Raw genomic sequence first — 19,289 nt, forward strand, 5'->3', positions numbered from 1 at the left:
AGGTGGTAATTTTAACCGGTAGTGACACTAACCGACGTGGCCATAAGTTTGACAGTGGATTTTATCGTTCGCAATTGAGCTTAAACCTTGGATATCTCCGAAACTATTTCATGTGGATTAGACACGTCTGATTTCAAACCCTTCAATTACAGTAAACTCTAAATTAAATACTGTATTTAATACTTAAAGACAAAATTTAGAGTTGTTATCAGTTTCTTTGACAATTTTCAGGTTTTCTTCTCCGATGAATCAACCTTTCAGTGTTTGATAGACAAAGCAATGTTTGTTCGTCGACGAAAGGGAGAAAATTTTGCTCCTGGATGCCTGGTTAACACAGTTAAACAACCAATATCGGTCATGATATGGTCTGTGATATCAGGCAAAGGTTCAGAACGACTCTATATTGTTCAGGGAACAATGAAACAAGATATATCCTGGTATTGGAAAACAGGCTTATCCTTCAGCTGAACGAATGGTTCCCAAATGGGGAAAAATATTTTTTTATGCAAGATGGTGCACCTTGCCACACTGCTAGGAGAGTCAAAACGTTTCTGGCTTCCAAAAACATTCCACTTTTGCCACGGCCAGGAAACTCACCGGACTTGAATCCCATTGAGAACGTCTGGAAACTCGTAAAAAGAGAGATGGCAAAAGAATTAATCACTACCAGAGTTCAACTTATTGAAAGGCTGATACACGTTTGGAATCACAATGAGAGGATCCGGGAAATAATACAGAAGTGTATTGTAAGCATGCCAAAGAGAAATGAAGCTGTAATTAAAGCCAAAGGAGGTCGTACGAAATACTGAAATTTCTGTAAAAATGAGGTGTGGTTGGTTATTTATCAATATTTCTTGAATTAACATTGTTATAATTGTAATTTTACTTAGTATTGTTTAAAAATTAAATATGTAATGTGAATTCTGCTTAAGAAAGGAAACCAGAGTTCAAATGAGGAAGTAATATGTAAACTATAGTAAAAATGTGAGTGATTATAATAATGTGGCCAGGTACTGTAGTTAATAGTTGTCAGTAGTGGTGGTGACACCGGATGTGGCGGTGGTAACTATGGTACTGATAGTGGTATTAGTGCTAATGACTTTGATGTTAGCGACAATTGTAATGGTCTAAGTAGTAATGGTAACGATTCTGGTGGATAGTGATGGTGTATCAGAGAAGTTATTAATCATGAACAGCGAAGTTAGAGGGCCAACTGTATAATTTGGGGCATTTTTCGCAAGCATTGCCTTCAGCAAATATGTATGGACGTAGGTAATATCTAAACGAGAGGGATTACACTAAGCACTATTGTACAAATGGGATTTTTGTGCATACGTTATAGCATTAGTTCCATGCCGAATATACAGAACGGCTAAAGTAAGTCGGCTCAACCGTCCACCGCACCATACAGTACTCTTCAGCCAACAAATCCAGAAACTATGCCTCTCGTGATCGTCTGCTGCATCTCCATAATCTACCGAGTAGTCTAGTTCCCCGTTCTGGATCGGGGCTTTATCTTTAAGTAGAACTACGTGCGGGTGCGATAGCTGTCAACAAATACATAGCTTGTTTTTCTTGTATTCCATTCGTTCTCCTTGGATTCCACTAGTTCTCCTTGTATTCCCCTCGTTCTTCTGTATTTTCTAGTTCCCGCATACACCTAGCTCTCCTCATATTCCCTTCCTTCTCCTTGAATTCCCGTTGTTCTTATTTTATGTCCTTATTTCTACTTGTATTCACCTAGTCGTCCTTGTAGCTATTCCCCTACTCCTCTTCGTATTTCTTTCCTTCTTCTTGTATTCCCCTAGTTCTCCTTGCATTCCTGTATTCCTCTAATTCTCCTTGTATTCTCCTCGTTTTCCTTGTATTACACTCGTTCTCTTTGGATTCTCCCGGTTCTTCTTGTATTCCCATAGTTCTCCGTATATTTCCATAGTTCTCCACGTATTACCATAGTTCTCCTCATATTCCCATAGTTCTCAGCGTATTACCATAGTTCTCCTCATATTCCCATAGTTCTCCTCGTATTACCATAGTTCTCATATTCCCATAGTTCTCCTCGTATTACCATAGTTCTCCCCATATTCCCATAGTTCTCAGCGTATTACCATAGTTCTCCTCATATTCCCATAGTTCTCCTCATATTCCCATAGTTCTCCTCGTATTACCATAGATCTCGTATTACCATTGTTCTCCTTGTATTCCCATAGTTCTCGTATTTCCATAGTTCTCCTTGTATTCTCATTGTTCTCCTTGTATTCCCAGTGTTCTCCTTGTATTCCCAGTGTTCTCCTTGTATTCCCAGTGTTCTCCTTGTATTCCCAGTGTTCTCCATGCATTCCCAGTGTTCTCCTTGTATTCCCAGTGTTCTCCATGTATTCCCAGTGTTCTCCTCGTATTTCCACAGTTCTCGTATTACCATTGTTCTCCTTATATTCTTATAATTCTCCTCGTATTCCCATTGTTCTCCTCGTATTCCCATTGTTCTCCTCGTATTCCCATTGTTCTCCTCGTATTCCCAGTGTTCTCCATGTATTCCCAGTGTTCTCCTCGTATTTCCACAGTTCTCGTAGTACCATTGTTCTCCTTATATTCTCATAGTTCTCCTCGTATTCCCATTGTTCTCCTTGTATTCCCATTGTTCTCTTCGTATTCCCATTGTTCTCCTTGTATTCCCAGTGTTCTCCTTGTATTCCCAGTGTTCTCCTCGTATTTCCATAGTTCTCATATTACCATTGTGCTCCTTGTATTCCCATAGTTTTCCTCGTATTTTCATAGTTCTCCTCGTATTAAATTGTTCTCCTTGTATTCCCATAGTTCTCCTCGTATTAAATTGTTCTCCTTGTATTCCCATAGTTCTCCTCGTATTAAATTGTTCTCCTTGTATTCCAATAGTTCTCCTGATATTAAATTTTTCTCCTTGTATTCCCATAGTTTTCCTCGTATTTCCATAGTTCTCGTATTCCCATAGTTATCCTCGTATTAAATTGTTCTCCTTGTATTCCCATAGTTCTCCTCGTATTAAATTGTTCTCCTTGTATTCCCATATTTCTCCTCGTATTAAATTGTTCTCCTTGTATTCCCATAGTTCTCCTCGTATTAAATTGTTCTCCTTGTATTCCCATACTTCTCCTCGTATTAAATTGTTCTCCTTGTATTTCCATAGTTCTCGTATTCCCATAGTTCTTGTATTCCCATAGTTTTCCTCGTATTCCCATAGTTTTCCTCCTATTCCCATAGTTTTCCTCGTATTCCCATAGTTCTCCTCGTATTCCCATAGTTCTCGTATTCCCATAGTTTTCCTCGTATTTCCATAGTTCTCGTATTCCCATAGTTTTCCTCGTATTCCCATAGTTCTCGTATTCCCATAGTTCTCGTATTCCCATAGTTCTCGTATTCCCATAGTTCTCGTATTCCCATAGTTCTCCTCGTATTAAATCGTTCTCCTTGTATTCCCATAGTTCTCCTCGTATTACCATTGTTCTCCTTATATTCTCATAGTTCTCCTTGCATTCCCATTGTTCTCCTTGTATTCCCACTATTCTCCTTGTATTCCCAGTGTTCTCCTTGTATTTCCACTGTTCTCCTCGTACTTCCACAGTTCTCGTATTACCATTGTTCTCCTTATATTCTCATAGTTCTCCTCGTATTCCCATTGTTCTCCTTGTATTTCCATTGTTCTCTTTGTATTCCCAGTGTTCTTCTTGTATTCCCAGTGTTCTCCTTGTATTCCCAGTGTTCTCCTTGTATTCCCAGTGTTCTCCTTGTATTCCCATTGTTCTCCGTGTATTCCCAGTGTTCTCCTTGTATTCCCATTGTTCTCCGTGTATTCCCAGTGTTCTCCTTGTATTTCCAGTGTTCTCCTTGTATTCCCAGTGTTCTCCTTGTATTCCCATGGATCTTCGTGTATTCCCAGTGTATTCCTTGTATTCCCAGTGTTCTCGTATTTCCATAGTTCTCATATTACCATTGAGCTCCTTGTATTCCCATAGTTTTCCTCGTATTTCCATAGTTCTCGTATTCCCATAGTTCTCCTCGTATTAAATTGTTCTCCTTGTATTCCCATAGTTCTCCTCGTATTAAATTGTTCTCCTTGTATTCCCATAGTTCTCCTCGTATTAAATTGTTCTTCTCGTATTCCCATACTTTTCCTCGTATAAAATTGTTCTCCTTGTATTCCCATAATTCTCCTCGTATTAAAGTGTTCTCCTTGTATTCCCATAGTTCTCCTCGTATTTCCATAGTTCTCGTATTTCCATAGTTTTCCTCGTATTCCCATAGTTCTCCTCATATTTCCATAGTTCTCCTCGTATTACATTCTCCTTGTAATCACATAATTCTCCTTGCATTCCTATATGCTCCTAGTTCGCTTTGTATTCCCCTCGTTCTCATTTTATTTCACTCGTTCTCCTTATATTCTCCTAGTTCTTGTATTCACCTAGTTCTCCTGTTATTCTTCTCCTGGAGTGATAACTTCAGTAAATAATGATTTTTTATCATAAATGATAACACAATTATGATCTAGCACAAATCAGTGATATGGCGTGATGAATAAGCTTTATCTTAGGTTGATAAATGTGAAACTATAATAATATTAGTGAAAATATAATGGTTCTTATTTGAAATGAAAAACACAATGGTGAACTAGTCCAAATCAATATTATTACATAAAATAGTATAAGATTTTCTATTTGAAACAGCAACACCATACAGTGACCGACTTCTCGCTGACATATATCAGAAAGCGTTTGTTAAGTAAAATAAAGTGTGAATGAGTTCGTGTTTCATTTATACCTTGTGCTGCGGAAACTGAAACCAGGAAACGGGATGTTTATATCTTCCAAATTATACGGCCCGTTAAATATATAACCTGGCCGGCACCGTTCCTGTGTGAACAATTTTGTTCCTCTCCGTGCGTCTATACACGATAAAAATCTTCACGCTTCCTGCCTTAGTGAGATGTCGATTAGATGAATCCCGAGCTTCCAGCTCACCGTACCCTACAATTTGGAAACACATTACACAGATGTGTTCACATGTCAATAATTTTTAGTCCAACATAATTACTGCTACAATGCGTGCATATAGCCTACATTTTAACGCAATCATTCGGCAGATAAAATCCAAAGATAAAGAAGAAACAAAGGTAGAATTCGGAGATGGGTTAGGCTCTAATTTGATAGCTTCTCCCTATTATGTGAACGGTTAAACTTCTATCATGAAGGTCAAAATATGACCAACTGACCTACTTAAAGAGTTTTCCTTACTAAAAACAAAGGAAAGATCAAAGAATGTTTAACTTAGTTTTTTTCTTACAAAATAGGAGCAAAACGAACACTTGTGAGATACATTAATAAGGTAGGTAGCTATCCCAAGTTCGCCACTCGTAATTTCCGTTAAGATACGATATTTGGTCAAAAGCTCGCAGCAACAACTTGATTCATGATGCGTTAGAACTTCGTTGAATACGCAAGGTGCATTACCAGTATCTCTTGCTATGAGGTTGTCGCCATATTGTGTTAACTGTGGTTGACTGTATAAGATTGGCTTCATAATTATCCATTTCATCCAACGGAATAAGTAATGCATTTACACAGTGTAATGTATCATTTAAAGCTTATTTTGTGTCCTTTCTCGCTGTATTTTTAGAATTACATTTACTGCAGTGATATCCTAATTTATGACATTATTATTAAATGTTGGAACTGTTCTTAAGTTCGCCACTGCAGCTTCCTCCATGGTCAACTTAGGATCATTCGTTGCTTTTCTCCGATATCATTTTAAACAGTTGACAGTTTAAATAAGTAATTGAATTTCAATTTTAGTAGGCCTACATAAACGAGTGATATTTTAGATATTTTATAGGTAAAAGAATAATAAAATTATTAATCCTGTGATAATTTATTGATGATGAAACTTTGTTTAGTAATTCCTAGTACGACTATTACGATTAATGTCACACATCTGTGACTCAGTGCATGAGGATTGGCCACTAGAGGGAAAATAAAAGAGGTGGAACTTAAACTGAGAGGATTCAATCCGGCATCGGAACTGGAATCCGGCGTGGCTTAGTGGATAAAGCGTCAGCATATTGTCACGGTATGTTTGGATCTTTAATATTGTAATCCGGCAGAATGAAAATTCGGCTATCTTTCCTGAACATGTATCTTTATAAAACTTTTTCCGGTGTATCAATCTTTGACTGGGCGGCCGGGTAGCTCAGTTGGTAGAGCAGCTGGCTACGGACTGGAAGGTCCGGGGTTCGATCCCAGGTGGTGACAGGATTTTTTCTCGTTGCCAAACTTTCAGAACGGCCCCGAGGTTCACTCAGCCTCCTATAAAATTGAGTACCGGGTCCTTCCCGGGGGTAAAAGGCGGTCAGAGCGTGGTGCCGACCACACCACTTCATTCTAGTGCCGAGGTCATGGAAAGCATGGGGCTCTACCTCCATGCCCCCCAAGTGCCTTCATGGCATGTTACGGGGATACCTTTACCTTTACCTTTTATCAATCTTTGACTATTTCGGTGCGCATGCGTCGATCCCCTTCGACCTCCCACCTGAATGCTGGAGGGGAGGGGGATCGTCGTGGGGATGACGGTCGGAACGCGGTGGAGTTGTACTTGGCCTGATGCGGGCTGTGGAGAGGGCGGAATCAACCGAGCTGGAGAGATCAACTAACTTGAATTTGAGCTTTGGTATGTAATGAGGATATACCGGAAATCTGGAGCTTGTAATTGTGGGATGGGTTATGTGTGGGCTGAGAGGTTTTAATAGATATGTAAAAGGGCTGTCGTTGAATGAGATATTCTTGTTACTTTTTTTGAAAGTTTGCTGTTAATTCTATTTAAGAGAAAGATTATAATAAAGGGAGATATTATAAATTTGGGATTGTTCTGAACCTATTTTCAAAGTTTTCTCAATCAAAAATTGATGTAGTGAGCACACGTTTCAACGCAGAGTTGAAAACCCAGGTTCGGGTCCCGGTGCCGGAGAGAATTTTTCTTCGCTCCACCCATCCTTCATCATATGGTAAAGCAGAATTCCTGCACGGAAATATCGTATGTACTTCGGTACATCACAATAATCTAAGTTTATGTTATAAAAAGGAAAGCACATATTTTCAGACGAGACGAGTGACCCAGGCTGGAACTGCCCTCACACCTAGACCGCTTGGGTGGGCCCACTGTTCTACCAAGGATGAAATTATGTGCATGTCCTAAGGCCCTCCTGCTCTACATTCTTCCCTAAGAGCCGCCCCCCGAACTCCCTTACAGCCTGCAGAATCCCTTTACTTTTTAACGTAGGTATCACCGCGGTGTCATGAGCCCAGGAAAGAGTCTACGTTATACAGCACTACCACCAGCAACTAATGACCACTTACCACGAGTCCAAGTTCGCTGGAGACCCACAGTCGACTCTACATCTGCAGGAAGGCCGAAATGGAAAACAGAAAAGATAATGAAAGGGGGAAAGTGAAGTTGGAGAGTACTGATGGAATGACAGAGGGAAACGGGAGTAGCTACCTCGACGAAAACCGCTACAACGGCTGCTTTGTCGACTAAAAATTTCATCACGATCTAGCCGGGAGTCGAACGGTCCAGTCTATTGCTGTACATCCTTTAATAGCTCTCAAATACTTCATTTCTTGAGTTTGCACCATCACAAAACAAATTTAGAAACAAAAAGCAACGTATGGCAAAACGTGAGTTGCAGTCAAATAACGTACTGAAAGGAAATCAACTAGGTCTACAGAATAATGCATGAAAATATAGGCTACTATATTGGGAAAAAGAAACAGGAGGGAGATGATGTAATGAAAATTTCAGGAAGTGTGAAAGAAATTGCCTAAATATCAAAGGACATAATAAATATCCTAGTGCACAGATCACCACCATAGGCAGAAAGACATTACGCAAACAAATACATAGCCACGAAACTAGAAACGAGGGGCGTGGGTAGACCTTGAACAAGACGAACGTGCTTGCGCGTGTAATCTTGAAGTTTATGCTGATGTTAGCGGTGATCGTGGGGGTGATGATGGTGATTACCGTAAATATCGGTACAATTGCAGTCTACAAGCTTCCTCATTATAACCTTTGATTTCACTCCTCCTCTCTTTTTGTCTTAGCCTCTTTGCTCTTCAGGTCAATACAATTATCCCTCCACTCAGTCCAGTCTTATTTCCTATAATTAGTCTATCCATTACAGTCACCAGCCTTCTTCTCTTTTACTTACAGTTTTTCAGAAATAACAGAAGAAAACATAACTTTTAATTAAAGTAGTATGATAGGCCACTTTTAAATGAAAAATTCTTTGGACCCCTGACTTCATTATTAGCAATGTACCACTTAAAGTACAGTGCGTACACAATTAATTAATAAGAGTCTTTAAATAATTTAACTCGATACTAAAATGGCTTTATTGAATGAATGAATGAATGAATGAATGAATGAATGAATGAATGAATGAATGAATGAATGAATGAATGAATGAATGAATAACCATGGCAACGGAAAACAAAAGAGAAATAGGACACAATTAATAATCCCACATTGATGTAATGTAATGGTGGGAGCACGAAGTACCATACCCTCCTTCTTTGCCAATACATGTAAAAACCTGGGGCTAACACACAGCATTGTGAAGGAAATAGCCATTAGTGCCCTCAAAGGATCTGTTCAGATATTGAGAAATCACTTGTATGGGAGTGATGATGGAAATTTCAAGTTATCTTAACCGATGGCTGTTGATTGGTTTAGATATCAATGCCAATAAATCCGTACTATTATTTTTCTCGCGGTATACGGCATTCAAATCATTTTAACCTATCTGATGATATTTGTTCCCCCTTTCTTAACTGTAAATGAGCACAAACGCTACTTAGGTTTAAATTTTTCTGACATTTTGTATATTCGATTCCCTAACCGTTTCAAATATATATCATTTTACCTTTTAGGTGTGTTTTCAAATTATATGTAATACGCTTTGTCAAATCTGGCAACCTTTTCATAAGGGAAGCTAAATTTATTATATTGTGATTTTTTAATGTGACAGCGACGTGAGATTCGAATCTCACGTCGTTGTCACAATATTATATGACCTGGGTTTCCAGGCTAGCCAAAGTAATATGGCATTTGATTGTAGTTTTGTATCTTACACAATTTTATTCAGTCCCTTCTGTTATCTTTCGAATGACAAAGCTGTTTATAGCTATCTTGAATTTTCATTCGAATGAGACAGACCTACATAAATGAAACCTTTTAATATGCATCCAATAGGCCGCTTTTTTCTCTTGTAAGGAGGAGGAGCCCGAAGGCTTACACTGCAGCTTGAAGCTTATTGTTTACCACTCCTATTCTCTGAATGATTGGGTAGCCGAACGGCCACGGTCTTGTACACTACAAATGCAGCACGCCGCGCCGCACAGTGAACTTAATTCGCGCTGTGGTATGGATGATGATGATGATGATGATGAAATGAGTCCGAGGACCAACGCCGAAAGTTACCAGCAATTCTGCTTCAGTCCACACCTGTGGAGTAACGGTTAGCGCGTCTGACCACGAAACCTGGTTGCCCGGTTCAAATCCCAGTCGAGGGGTTTTCCCCTCAACCCAATGTGAGCAAATGCTGAGTAACTATCGGTGCTGTACCTCGGACTCATTTCACCGACATCATCACCTATTTCATTCAGATGCTAAATAACCTGAGATGTTGATACAGCGTCGTAAAATAACCCACTAAAAATCTGCTTCAATTGGTTGAGAGAAAACCCCGGAAAAATCCAAACCAAGTAACTTATCCCAGCCAGGATTTGAATCCGAACTTGCTCGTTTCAAGGTCAGACGCGCTAACCGTTACTCCACAATGGTGAATAACAGGCCGCCTTAATAGCTCAGTTAACAGAGGAGAACCCAGTTCAAATTCGGGAGATGGCAAATTTGTAGTTGTGCTTAAGGGCAGAGGGTTACGAACGCATAGACAAATTATGGAAAGTATGCAGTAAAACTTTTGACAATTCTAACACAAGATTCATGATAGCCATATATAAATTTCACCACTGAATCTGGAAAGAAAGCTGACTTGAATGGCTTATAGTTCACTTAATTTAGATTATTAATTTGTCCTTTACAATTTGTTTAATTGTTGCAACAAATCGAAAATATACTTAAACATAGGATCACATAGGTACATTTTCTCGGTAAACTAATAATGCCATTGGCCCCAAATTTTTACCAGATCTTACATATTGCCTTGTGATAGTTGAACTCGGTTTTTATTTTTTTAACTTGAAAATTAATTTAATTTCATAATTTTATACATGCTGTGAAAATTATTTTTTCCAAAGTCTAATGTTTTAAAATATTACAAAACCTACAGATCTTTATCAAATTAAGTAAAAAGTAAGTTTCTTATAGCAGTATGTATATGTAAAATCTGATAAAAATTTAGGGCCAATGAGATCATTAGTTTACCAGGAATTTGTACCTATGTGATATTATGTTTTAGTGTATTTTCGATTTGTTGCAACAGTGAAATAAATTATTTAAGGCAGATGAATCTAAATTAAGTGGACTGTATGCCATTCAATTCAACTTTCTTTCGAGATTTTGTGATAAAATTTATACTTATTGTGGTAGATATTTTCAAAAGTGTCAGTGCATGTTTTGCCTTAATTTTTGTATATGTTCATGGCCCGCTGCCCTTAACAAGGCCAAGGTTGTGGGAATTTTCTCGAGTTCCCCCACTTTTCTCCCGTCATCCCATCAACATATCCTAAAATTCCCCTATCATTATTCAAATTGAGTTTAAAATGAAACACTTATTTCGTTTGTTTAGAAACTTCCAAGCACGAATAATACTCGTAACATTGGTTACCTGATGTCTCGACAGCGGCGAGTCTGGAAGGCGACGCCGCCGCCGCAGGAGCGGGAGCAGTCGCTGGGCTCGGACCACGGCCCCCAGTCGCCGGACTCTGGCACCGCGTTGCCGCCGTCCAGTACGAAGCTTCCAGGCAAGTAAGTCTGCGACGCCGCGTGGGCGTGCTGGCGCTTGTGTCTGTTGTGGCGGTGGCGCACGGGACGGTACTGCAACAACGACGTGACGTCAGACAACACTGATCTCTTTACGATAACGATCTTACTAATAAAAACTCTTATACAGACGTTTAACTGTCTTATACTTATACAATGAGTAGCTCGTTTATAAGTCGTGTGTAAATTCCTTACTAATAATCACTAAATAAGTCGTGTATAACAGTATAACTGTTACACAGCTACGTCATAGTTTCGTCATTACTTCGTTACGAAAGATAATAGAATATCTGAGGTTCTCTATTGCATCCGGTAGAGCGCTCTAGAGTGGCGTGTTAAGTATCGATAGTACAACTGGCTCTAATCGATTACCATACTATATTTTGGTCAAAGAGTACAAGCTACAGTAATATTATTCTAATTATTCTGTGCTCTTTGGTTTGTTCTTCTTTGGTTACTAGGCAACCATCATCATAAAATGACAGTCGATACGAACAGCTGTTAGAGGGGCGGCCATTTTTTCTCTATATACAACGCTTAAACAAGGGGTTTCGTATATATAACTACTGCAAAGCAATTCCCATTGTATAGTTACAGGCTGTTTATACGTCCATCGCTTATGCATGGTTTATTAGTAAAGTTTTCTGTCTCAACTCTGCATAAGTCTAGTATAAAAACTATACACTGTTTATTAGTAAGACTGTTAGCCTATAAGTCGAGTGTAAATCCCTGACTAATAATAATCACTATATACGTCGTGTATAACAATACAAGGATCGGTCCATTTTTTTTGCCATTACTGTACAAACACATCGGAAAAACTAAATTGACGAACAAAATAAATATTGGGCTTTCTCTCTCTAGCATTATGATATGGTAGAACAGGCCTGCACAAACAGCGCTCAACTAGCGCGCGCGCTCCTTCGGAGCGGGAGAGCGGTGTTTACCGCTCGCCGAAACGGAGAGGAAGATATGTCAGAATGACATAGACTTTCTATAGGTAGAGGAGAGGGAAACGACCACTCAGCTATCTAGTGGAGTGTAGTGTGTAGGCTTATTCTCAGTAACTCTTTCACGTTGCTTACTTACTGCTACAGTACAGTATGGAGGAATCTAAAAGACGGAACATAACATTTAACATTTAACGATTTACAGCTCGAAATTATTGATCTTCAATGTGACCTAAGGGCTAAAGATCGTTTGAATAATACTACTAGCCTGGTTGAGTTTTACAAGACTAAACATTAGCAATAATATCCACGACTACATAGGCTGGCTGTGAAAATGATTGCTACGTTTGGCTCAACATTTATATTTGTGAGCAACAGTTTTCTATAATCAACTTTAATAAAGGGAGACATCCGAACATCTGTAACTGATGTTTCATTAAGACCAGTAGGCTACTGTTTCTTTCAGCTGCCAACAGCATAAAACCTCGTTTTGATGTACTGATAAATAAAAATATAACAAAATGATATCGTACATTTAAGTAGCTATAGAATTTCTATTACTTCTGTGAAATAAATATTTCTTTATTAATTAATAACAGTCCAAGATAGTTTTGCAAACATTGAACGGGAATTCATTTCATAAGCACTCGTAATAGTAATTCCTTTTGTGTTTATTTTGTACAAGATCCACCCTTTCTTCCAGTCCACCCTTATACAGAGCGCAGCTAATATCTGCATTCCGCTCATGAGCTGTGAGCCGGCTCGGAGAGCGCAAACCTTGTGCAGGTCTGTGGTAGAATATTCGAAACGAAATTCCTGTTTTAACCACAAGTTCATAGTTGTGACAGATGATCGAAAACTTTTGACCGGTAGTGTATGTCTATACAGTAGAACCTCTATTATCCGTGGTAATGAAGGGGATGGACTGAACGGTTGATCGAAAAAATCGGATAATCCGTACCATGAAAGATTTTGTAATTTCCTCCATGGTCTTGTATTTAACTCGCTAGGTAGTGAATCAGAAGTTCACTAATTCAAGTCTGGTTGTCAACGAAGGGTTTTTAAGGGACAAGGAAGCCCTTTGTAATGACTGTCTCAGGAAAGATGTGAATGAAGGAGGTTTCATGTTGTAGATTTACATATTTTTTACACTTTACCCTTGTTTTTTCTTTATTAAATCGCGCAGTTGAAACTCCAATCTCGTATTCTGATGCGAAATGAACCACAGTTTCTCTTTCTAAAACCAATCAATTATTTCCATTTTTTAACACCTGTGGAAGTCATTTTTGTACAAGTTATATTACAGAACGGTTAATTCGAACAGTAGACAATGCTGTGTAACGATAAATACTTATAATAACACTCTCTAGCAAAAAACATATGTAGAATCTACTAATATGATATACAAAACAGTACTTCATACAAGTTATTTATTTCTGAAGAAAAAAAAAGAGCAAGAAATAGACAGTCGGATAATCCGCCAATCGGTTAATAGGGTGACGGATAATCGGGGTTCTACTGTATATTGATTGTCCTTAGTATCTGCTAAATAAAATGTAGGTCGCTTTTGTTCCCAACTCGCCACTGTAGTCTTCCAACATTCGAGAAAGGAAAAATGAAGCATTCTCCCACGCCTCGACCCATGCATGACCTGCCCAACAGCACACATCTCGTTACTCCTCGGTCTGGCCGGCTGCTGATGCACTTTCATCAAATATTAGCATCTCCAGCTAACCGCTCTTCCTGTTTAATATGTAAACTTGCAATGCACTAATTTAACGCTCAAACAATTCAGCATCTGCTTCTGTCACACACAGGAACTAAGAAGTGCTATACCGTTATATTGTAAGTTGACAATAATAAACACACATGAAAGAGAGAAGGGGAGGGGGAAAAGTAGGAGAACTAAAGTTAGATTAGGGAAAGAAAGAAGAAATAGTTTATATTGAAAAAATAGGAGAGGAAGAGACATAGAAATGAAGAAAGATAGGGGAAGGAAAGAAAGAAAAAAGAAAGAAAGAAAGAAAGAACAGTCTATACTGAAAAAGTAGGAGAGGAAGAGACATAGAAATGAAGAAAGATAGGGGAAGGAAAGAAAGAAAAAAGAAAGAAAGAAAGAAAGAACAGTCTATACTGAAAAAGTAGGAGAGGAAGAGACATAGAAATGAAGAAAGATAGGGGAAGGAAAGAAAGAAAAAAGAAAGAAAGAAGGAAGGAACAGTCTATACTGAAAAAGTAGGAGAGGAAGAGACATAGAAATGAAGAAAGATAGGGGAAGGAAAGAAAGAAAAAAGAAAGAAAGAAGGAAGGAACAGTCTATACTGAAAAAGTAGGAGAGGAAGAGACATAGAAATGAAGAAAGATAGGGGAAGGAAAGAAAGAAAAAAGAAAGAAAGAAAGAGAGAAGGAACAGTCTATACTGAAAAAGTAGGAGAGGAAGAGACATAGAAATGAACAAAGATAGGGGAAGGAAAGAAAGGAAAAAGAAAGAAAGAAGGAACAGTCTATACTGAACAAGTAGGAGAGGAAGAGACATAGAAATGAAGAAAGATAGGGGAAGGAAAGAAAGAAAAAAGAAAGAAAGAAGGAAGGAACAGTCTATACTGAAAAAGTAGGAGAGGAAGAGACATAGAAATGAAGAAAGATAGGGGAAGGAAAGAAAGAAAAAAGAAAGAAAGAAAGAAAGAAAGAAAGAACAGTCTATACTGAAAAAGTAGGAGAGGAAGAGACATAGAAATGAAGAAAGATAGGGAAAGGAAAGAAAGAAAGAAAGAAAGAAAGAAAGAAAGAAAGAAAGAAAGAAAGAAGGAACAGTCTATACTGAAAAATTAGGAGAGGAAGAGACATAGAAATGAAGAAAGATAGGGGAAGGAAAGAAAGAAAGAAAGAAAGAAAGAAAGAAGGAAAGAAAGAACAGTCTATACTGAAAAAGTAGGAGAGGAAGAGACATAGAAATGAAGAAAGATAGGGGAAGGAAAGAAAGAAAAAAAAGAAAGAAAGAAAGAAGGAACAGTCTATACTGAAAAAGTAGGAGAGGAAGAGACATAGAAATGAAGAAAGATAGGGGAAGGAAAGAAAGAAAGAAAGAAAGAAAGAAAGAAGGAAAGAAAGAACAGTCTATACTGAAAAAGTAGGAGAGGAAGAGACATAGAAATGAAGAAAGATAGGGGAAGGAAAGAAAGAAAAAAAAGAAAGAAAGAAAGAAGGAACAGTCTATACTGAAAAAGTAGGAGAGGAAGAGACATAGAAATGAAGAAAGATAGGGGAAGGAAAGAAAGAAAAAAGAAAGAAAGAAGGAACAGTCTATACTGAAAAAGTAGGAGAGGAAGAGACATAGAAATGAACAAAGATAGGGGAAGGAAAGAAAGGAAAAAGAAAGAAAGAAGGAACAGTCTATACTGAACAAGTAGGAGAGGAAGAGACATAGAAATGAAGAAAGATAGGGGAAGGAAAGAAAGAAAAAAGAAAGAAAGAAGGAAGGAACAGTCTATACTGAAAAAGTAGGAGAGGAAGAGACATAGAAATGAAGAAAGATAGGGGAAGGAAAGAAAGAAAAAAGAAAGAAAGAAGGAAGGAACAGTCTATACTGAAAAAGTAGGAGAGGAAGAGACATAGAAATGAAGAAAGATAGGGGAAGGAAAGAAAGAAAAAAGAAAGAAAGAAAGAGAGAAGGAACAGTCTATACTGAAAAAGTAGGAGAGGAAGAGACATAGAAATGAAGAAAGATAGGGGAAGGAAAGAAAGAAAAAAGAAAGAAAGAAAGAGAGAAGGAACAGTCTATACTGAAAAAGTAGGAGAGGAAGAGACATAGAAATGAAGAAAGATAGGGGAAGGAAAGAAAGAAAAAAGAAAGAAAGAACAGTCTATACTGAAAAAGTAGGAGAGGAAGAGACATAGAAATGAAGAAAGATAGGGGAAGGAAAGAAAGAAAAAAGAAAGAAAGAAAGAACAGTCTATACTGAAAAAGTAGGAGAGGAAGATACATAGAAATGAAGAAAGATAGGGGAAGGAAAGAAAGAAAAAAAAAGAAAGAAAGAAGGAACAGTCTGTACTGAAAAAGTAGGAGAGGAAGACACATAGAAAGGAAATAAAGAAAGAAAGAAGGAACGGTCTATACTGAAAAAGTAGGAGAGGCAGAGACATAGAAATGAAGAAAATAGGAGAAAGAAAGAAAGAAAGAAAGAAAGAAAGAAAGAAGGAAGGAACAGTCTATACTGAAAAAGTAGGAGAGGAAGAGAGATAGAAATGTAGAAAGATGGGGGAAGGAAGGAAAGAAAGGAACAAAGAAGAAAGAAGAAATAATGTGAAAAGTAGGAAAGAAATTAATAAAGAAACATAGGGGAAAGGAAGGCAGAAGAAATCAAGTGAAAAAATAGGAGAGGAAGAGTGAAAAAGTAATAAAGAAAGTCTGGAAGGAAAGAAAGAATAAGTAAATAAAGTGAAAAATTTAGGAGAGAAAGGAATAAAGAAAGATAAGGGAAATAAAGAAAGACAGAAGAAATAAAGTGAAAAGAATAGGAGAGAAAAGAAGAAAGTAATAAAGAAAAATTGGGGCAAGAAAGAGGAATAAATTTAATGAATAGGATATAAAAAATGATAAAGAAATACAAGGAAAAGAAAGATGAAATAAAGTGAGTAAAGTAGGAGAGAAAGGGAGAAATGAATAAAGATGAAGGAAAGAAAGAAAGAAAGAAAGAAAGAAAGAAAGAAAGAAAGAAAGAAAGAAAGAAAGAAAGAAAGAAAGAAAGAAAGAAATATACCTACACGAAGCTGGCAATGGAGTTAGGTGATTCGAATTCTGTGAGAAGCACGTACAGACAACACAAAATATATTCATTAGGAGCAATAGTTCGATTGCTGCTAAGCTAATCCTGCCATTACATCACAAGTCCATGTGTTTCTATTCTGTGAATGTATCCGCTAATCCTCCTCTAACCTTCGTACAGTGATGCGAACAGAAGAAATATGAGGATGATTGACTTATAATATTTTATATTGTATTATATTTATTATCATATTTTATACCCACTAGTGAGATAGAGATAAAATAAGAGAGGAAAACATCGTTTAAATAGTCATCAAACAAATACCTCTCTCATGCGTACCTGACTCTTATACAATGAGCTTATTTTGTAATGACATCTAATGATAGCATTTCCATATCACGAACCCTGCAATTCAAGTTGTATATTACATTGTCACTGGAATAGATGATGAATTGATGACATTGAGATCGGAACTAGAAAACTGTCACGACCGAGTAAGCAAGAGATTAAGTTATTATGAGAACTGAAACTGTCATGCAAATTAAGCTATATGTAGTTTTGTAACAATCTTTCAGTTCATTTGTAATGTCCAGGTGATTTAATGGAACAGCTACTTCGTCAATCATTTCTATTATACAGAGTGTTCAATTTATCTTCCTCACCCAAAATATTTTTTTTCTTAGACGATAAATGAAAAATTATTTTAAATAAAAGTTGTTTGAATCATTGTACTACCCGGAATGGAATAATGTGCAAGCCCTAAGGCCCCCACACTACAGATCCCTGTACGCATCGCCTCCGACCTCCCCTACGGCCTACAAGATCCTTTACCATTCCGCGTATGCTTCACTGCGGTCCCACAACCCCGGTCCCACGAGTTATTGTGAACCCAGTGAAAAACTCATGGTGCACAGCGCTACCACCAACAACGAATGACCACACACCCACGGGTTCCAAGTTCTGTGACGGCCCGCAGCCGACTCTACATCGGAGCAAACAGGACATCTAGGAAAGAAACGAAGATGATGATGAAAGAGGGGAAGTGTAATTATGATGAAATGAATTCGAGGTCCAAAGCTGAAAGTTACCCAGTAATTATGCTTCAATTGTGAGCGCAAATAAGAATGAGTGAAAATAGTGAGTAAGGGTTAAGAGAAGTGAACAAGTGACAGCATAAAATTAGTACTAACATTTGAACGTTGGAACAGTAAATGAATAAAAGGTAAAAAAAAACAAATAGGTCAAATAATTCGATATAACAATTTATAGAGAAAAATTGAAATTGAGGTGTAGTGAATAGTAGTTAGAGGAAAAGGGGTGTATGAAAGAAGTAGGCTATATTATATTAGATATATTAGGATTAATGAACAAATAGAGAATAGCAAATGAAATGTAGGAGAAATACTGAAGGGGAGATTGACCAAGTAACAAAAAAGGTACATAGTGTAATTGGGAGTATCTGTGTAGACGTGTACTGCAAATACTGTGTTATTGTAATAATATGTTAATGGTGGCACCGGATACAGAAATATGAGGTACACCATTACATGTAAAGAAGTGCTGTGACGAAATATATCATATCATATATCATATCATATGCTTCAATTGGTGAGGGAAAACCTCAAAACCTCGGAAAAAGCCTCAACCAGGCAACTTGTCCCAACCACGGTCAGACGTGCTAACTGTTACTTCATAGCGGTGGACAATACTATAGGTATACTCATATCTTTCTTATAACATTGTTCATTAACGAGATGCGAACAGTGACGTCATTTTTAAAAATGACACCATGTATTTTCTAATAAACAAAACATTGAGGGGTGCAAAAAAGTATGGACTTCATAGTGTATGTAGTTACTGCAAGTCCGAAGTAAAATGATACTGTGGAAGCTCTTAGGTTCGACAGAAAACAAGTTCGACATCCTATAGTTCGACTGCTTACGTAGGAGAATTAGACACGCCCCTATACGGGCACTAAGAAATGCGTTTTCCACTTGAATGGAAATTGGTTCTATGTCTTGTAGTGATACTTTTGTTAAAGGAAAACAGAATATTTTATTGATTAGGACATCCGTATTTAATCACTGGTTTTAAATTAATATACTCTTCTTTTTCTATTTGAGAATTGTGCCGTTTCTGAGAAGGAACTGTCGATACCCATTGTGGTACTAGAAGCGCATATACAAGTCTTCGGGCGGGCAGGAAATGCAAGTACAGTACTGTATTCGTTGATGGATAACCAATAAGAATTTGCATTCACCTCACCTGCCACACCCACTTCCCTTATTGGACTGAACTTTCAATTCTGTGACCTTTAGAATTAATAAATAATGCCAGTCTTTGTATGAATGACACCCTAGACGCGTACGCTGCTGCATGTCCTCTGGTGGTGTTAGTTATTTCGATAGACAGCTTCCCAAAGAAAATTGTCTAGTGGCATAAGGTCAGGAGAACAAGCAGGTCAACTAATTGGTCCACCACGTCCAATCCAGCTACTAGGATATTTTCAGTCTAAAATACGAGGCGTTATGTGTTGGGAATC

At 37.8% G+C, this 19,289-nt stretch overlaps 1 protein-coding gene across 5 annotated transcripts in view; it reads right to left on the reverse strand.

Annotated features, from left to right (window-relative positions):
- Ppn (proteoglycan-like sulfated glycoprotein papilin) overlaps positions 1-19,289 on the reverse strand; it is a 743,946-nt gene that overhangs the window by 168,931 nt on the left and 555,726 nt on the right. For all 5 annotated transcript variants that reach the window (XM_069817363.1, XM_069817362.1, XM_069817364.1 and 2 more), the window contains exon 3: positions 10,877-11,085. In XM_069817363.1, coding sequence (XP_069673464.1) covers positions 10,877-11,085 — 209 coding nt within the window. The remainder of the gene's footprint in view (positions 1-10,876; positions 11,086-19,289) is intronic.

This window comes from Periplaneta americana, chromosome 17, assembly GCF_040183065.1.
Source record: "Periplaneta americana isolate PAMFEO1 chromosome 17, P.americana_PAMFEO1_priV1, whole genome shotgun sequence".
Classification (NCBI taxonomy): Eukaryota; Metazoa; Arthropoda; class Insecta; order Blattodea; family Blattidae; genus Periplaneta; species Periplaneta americana.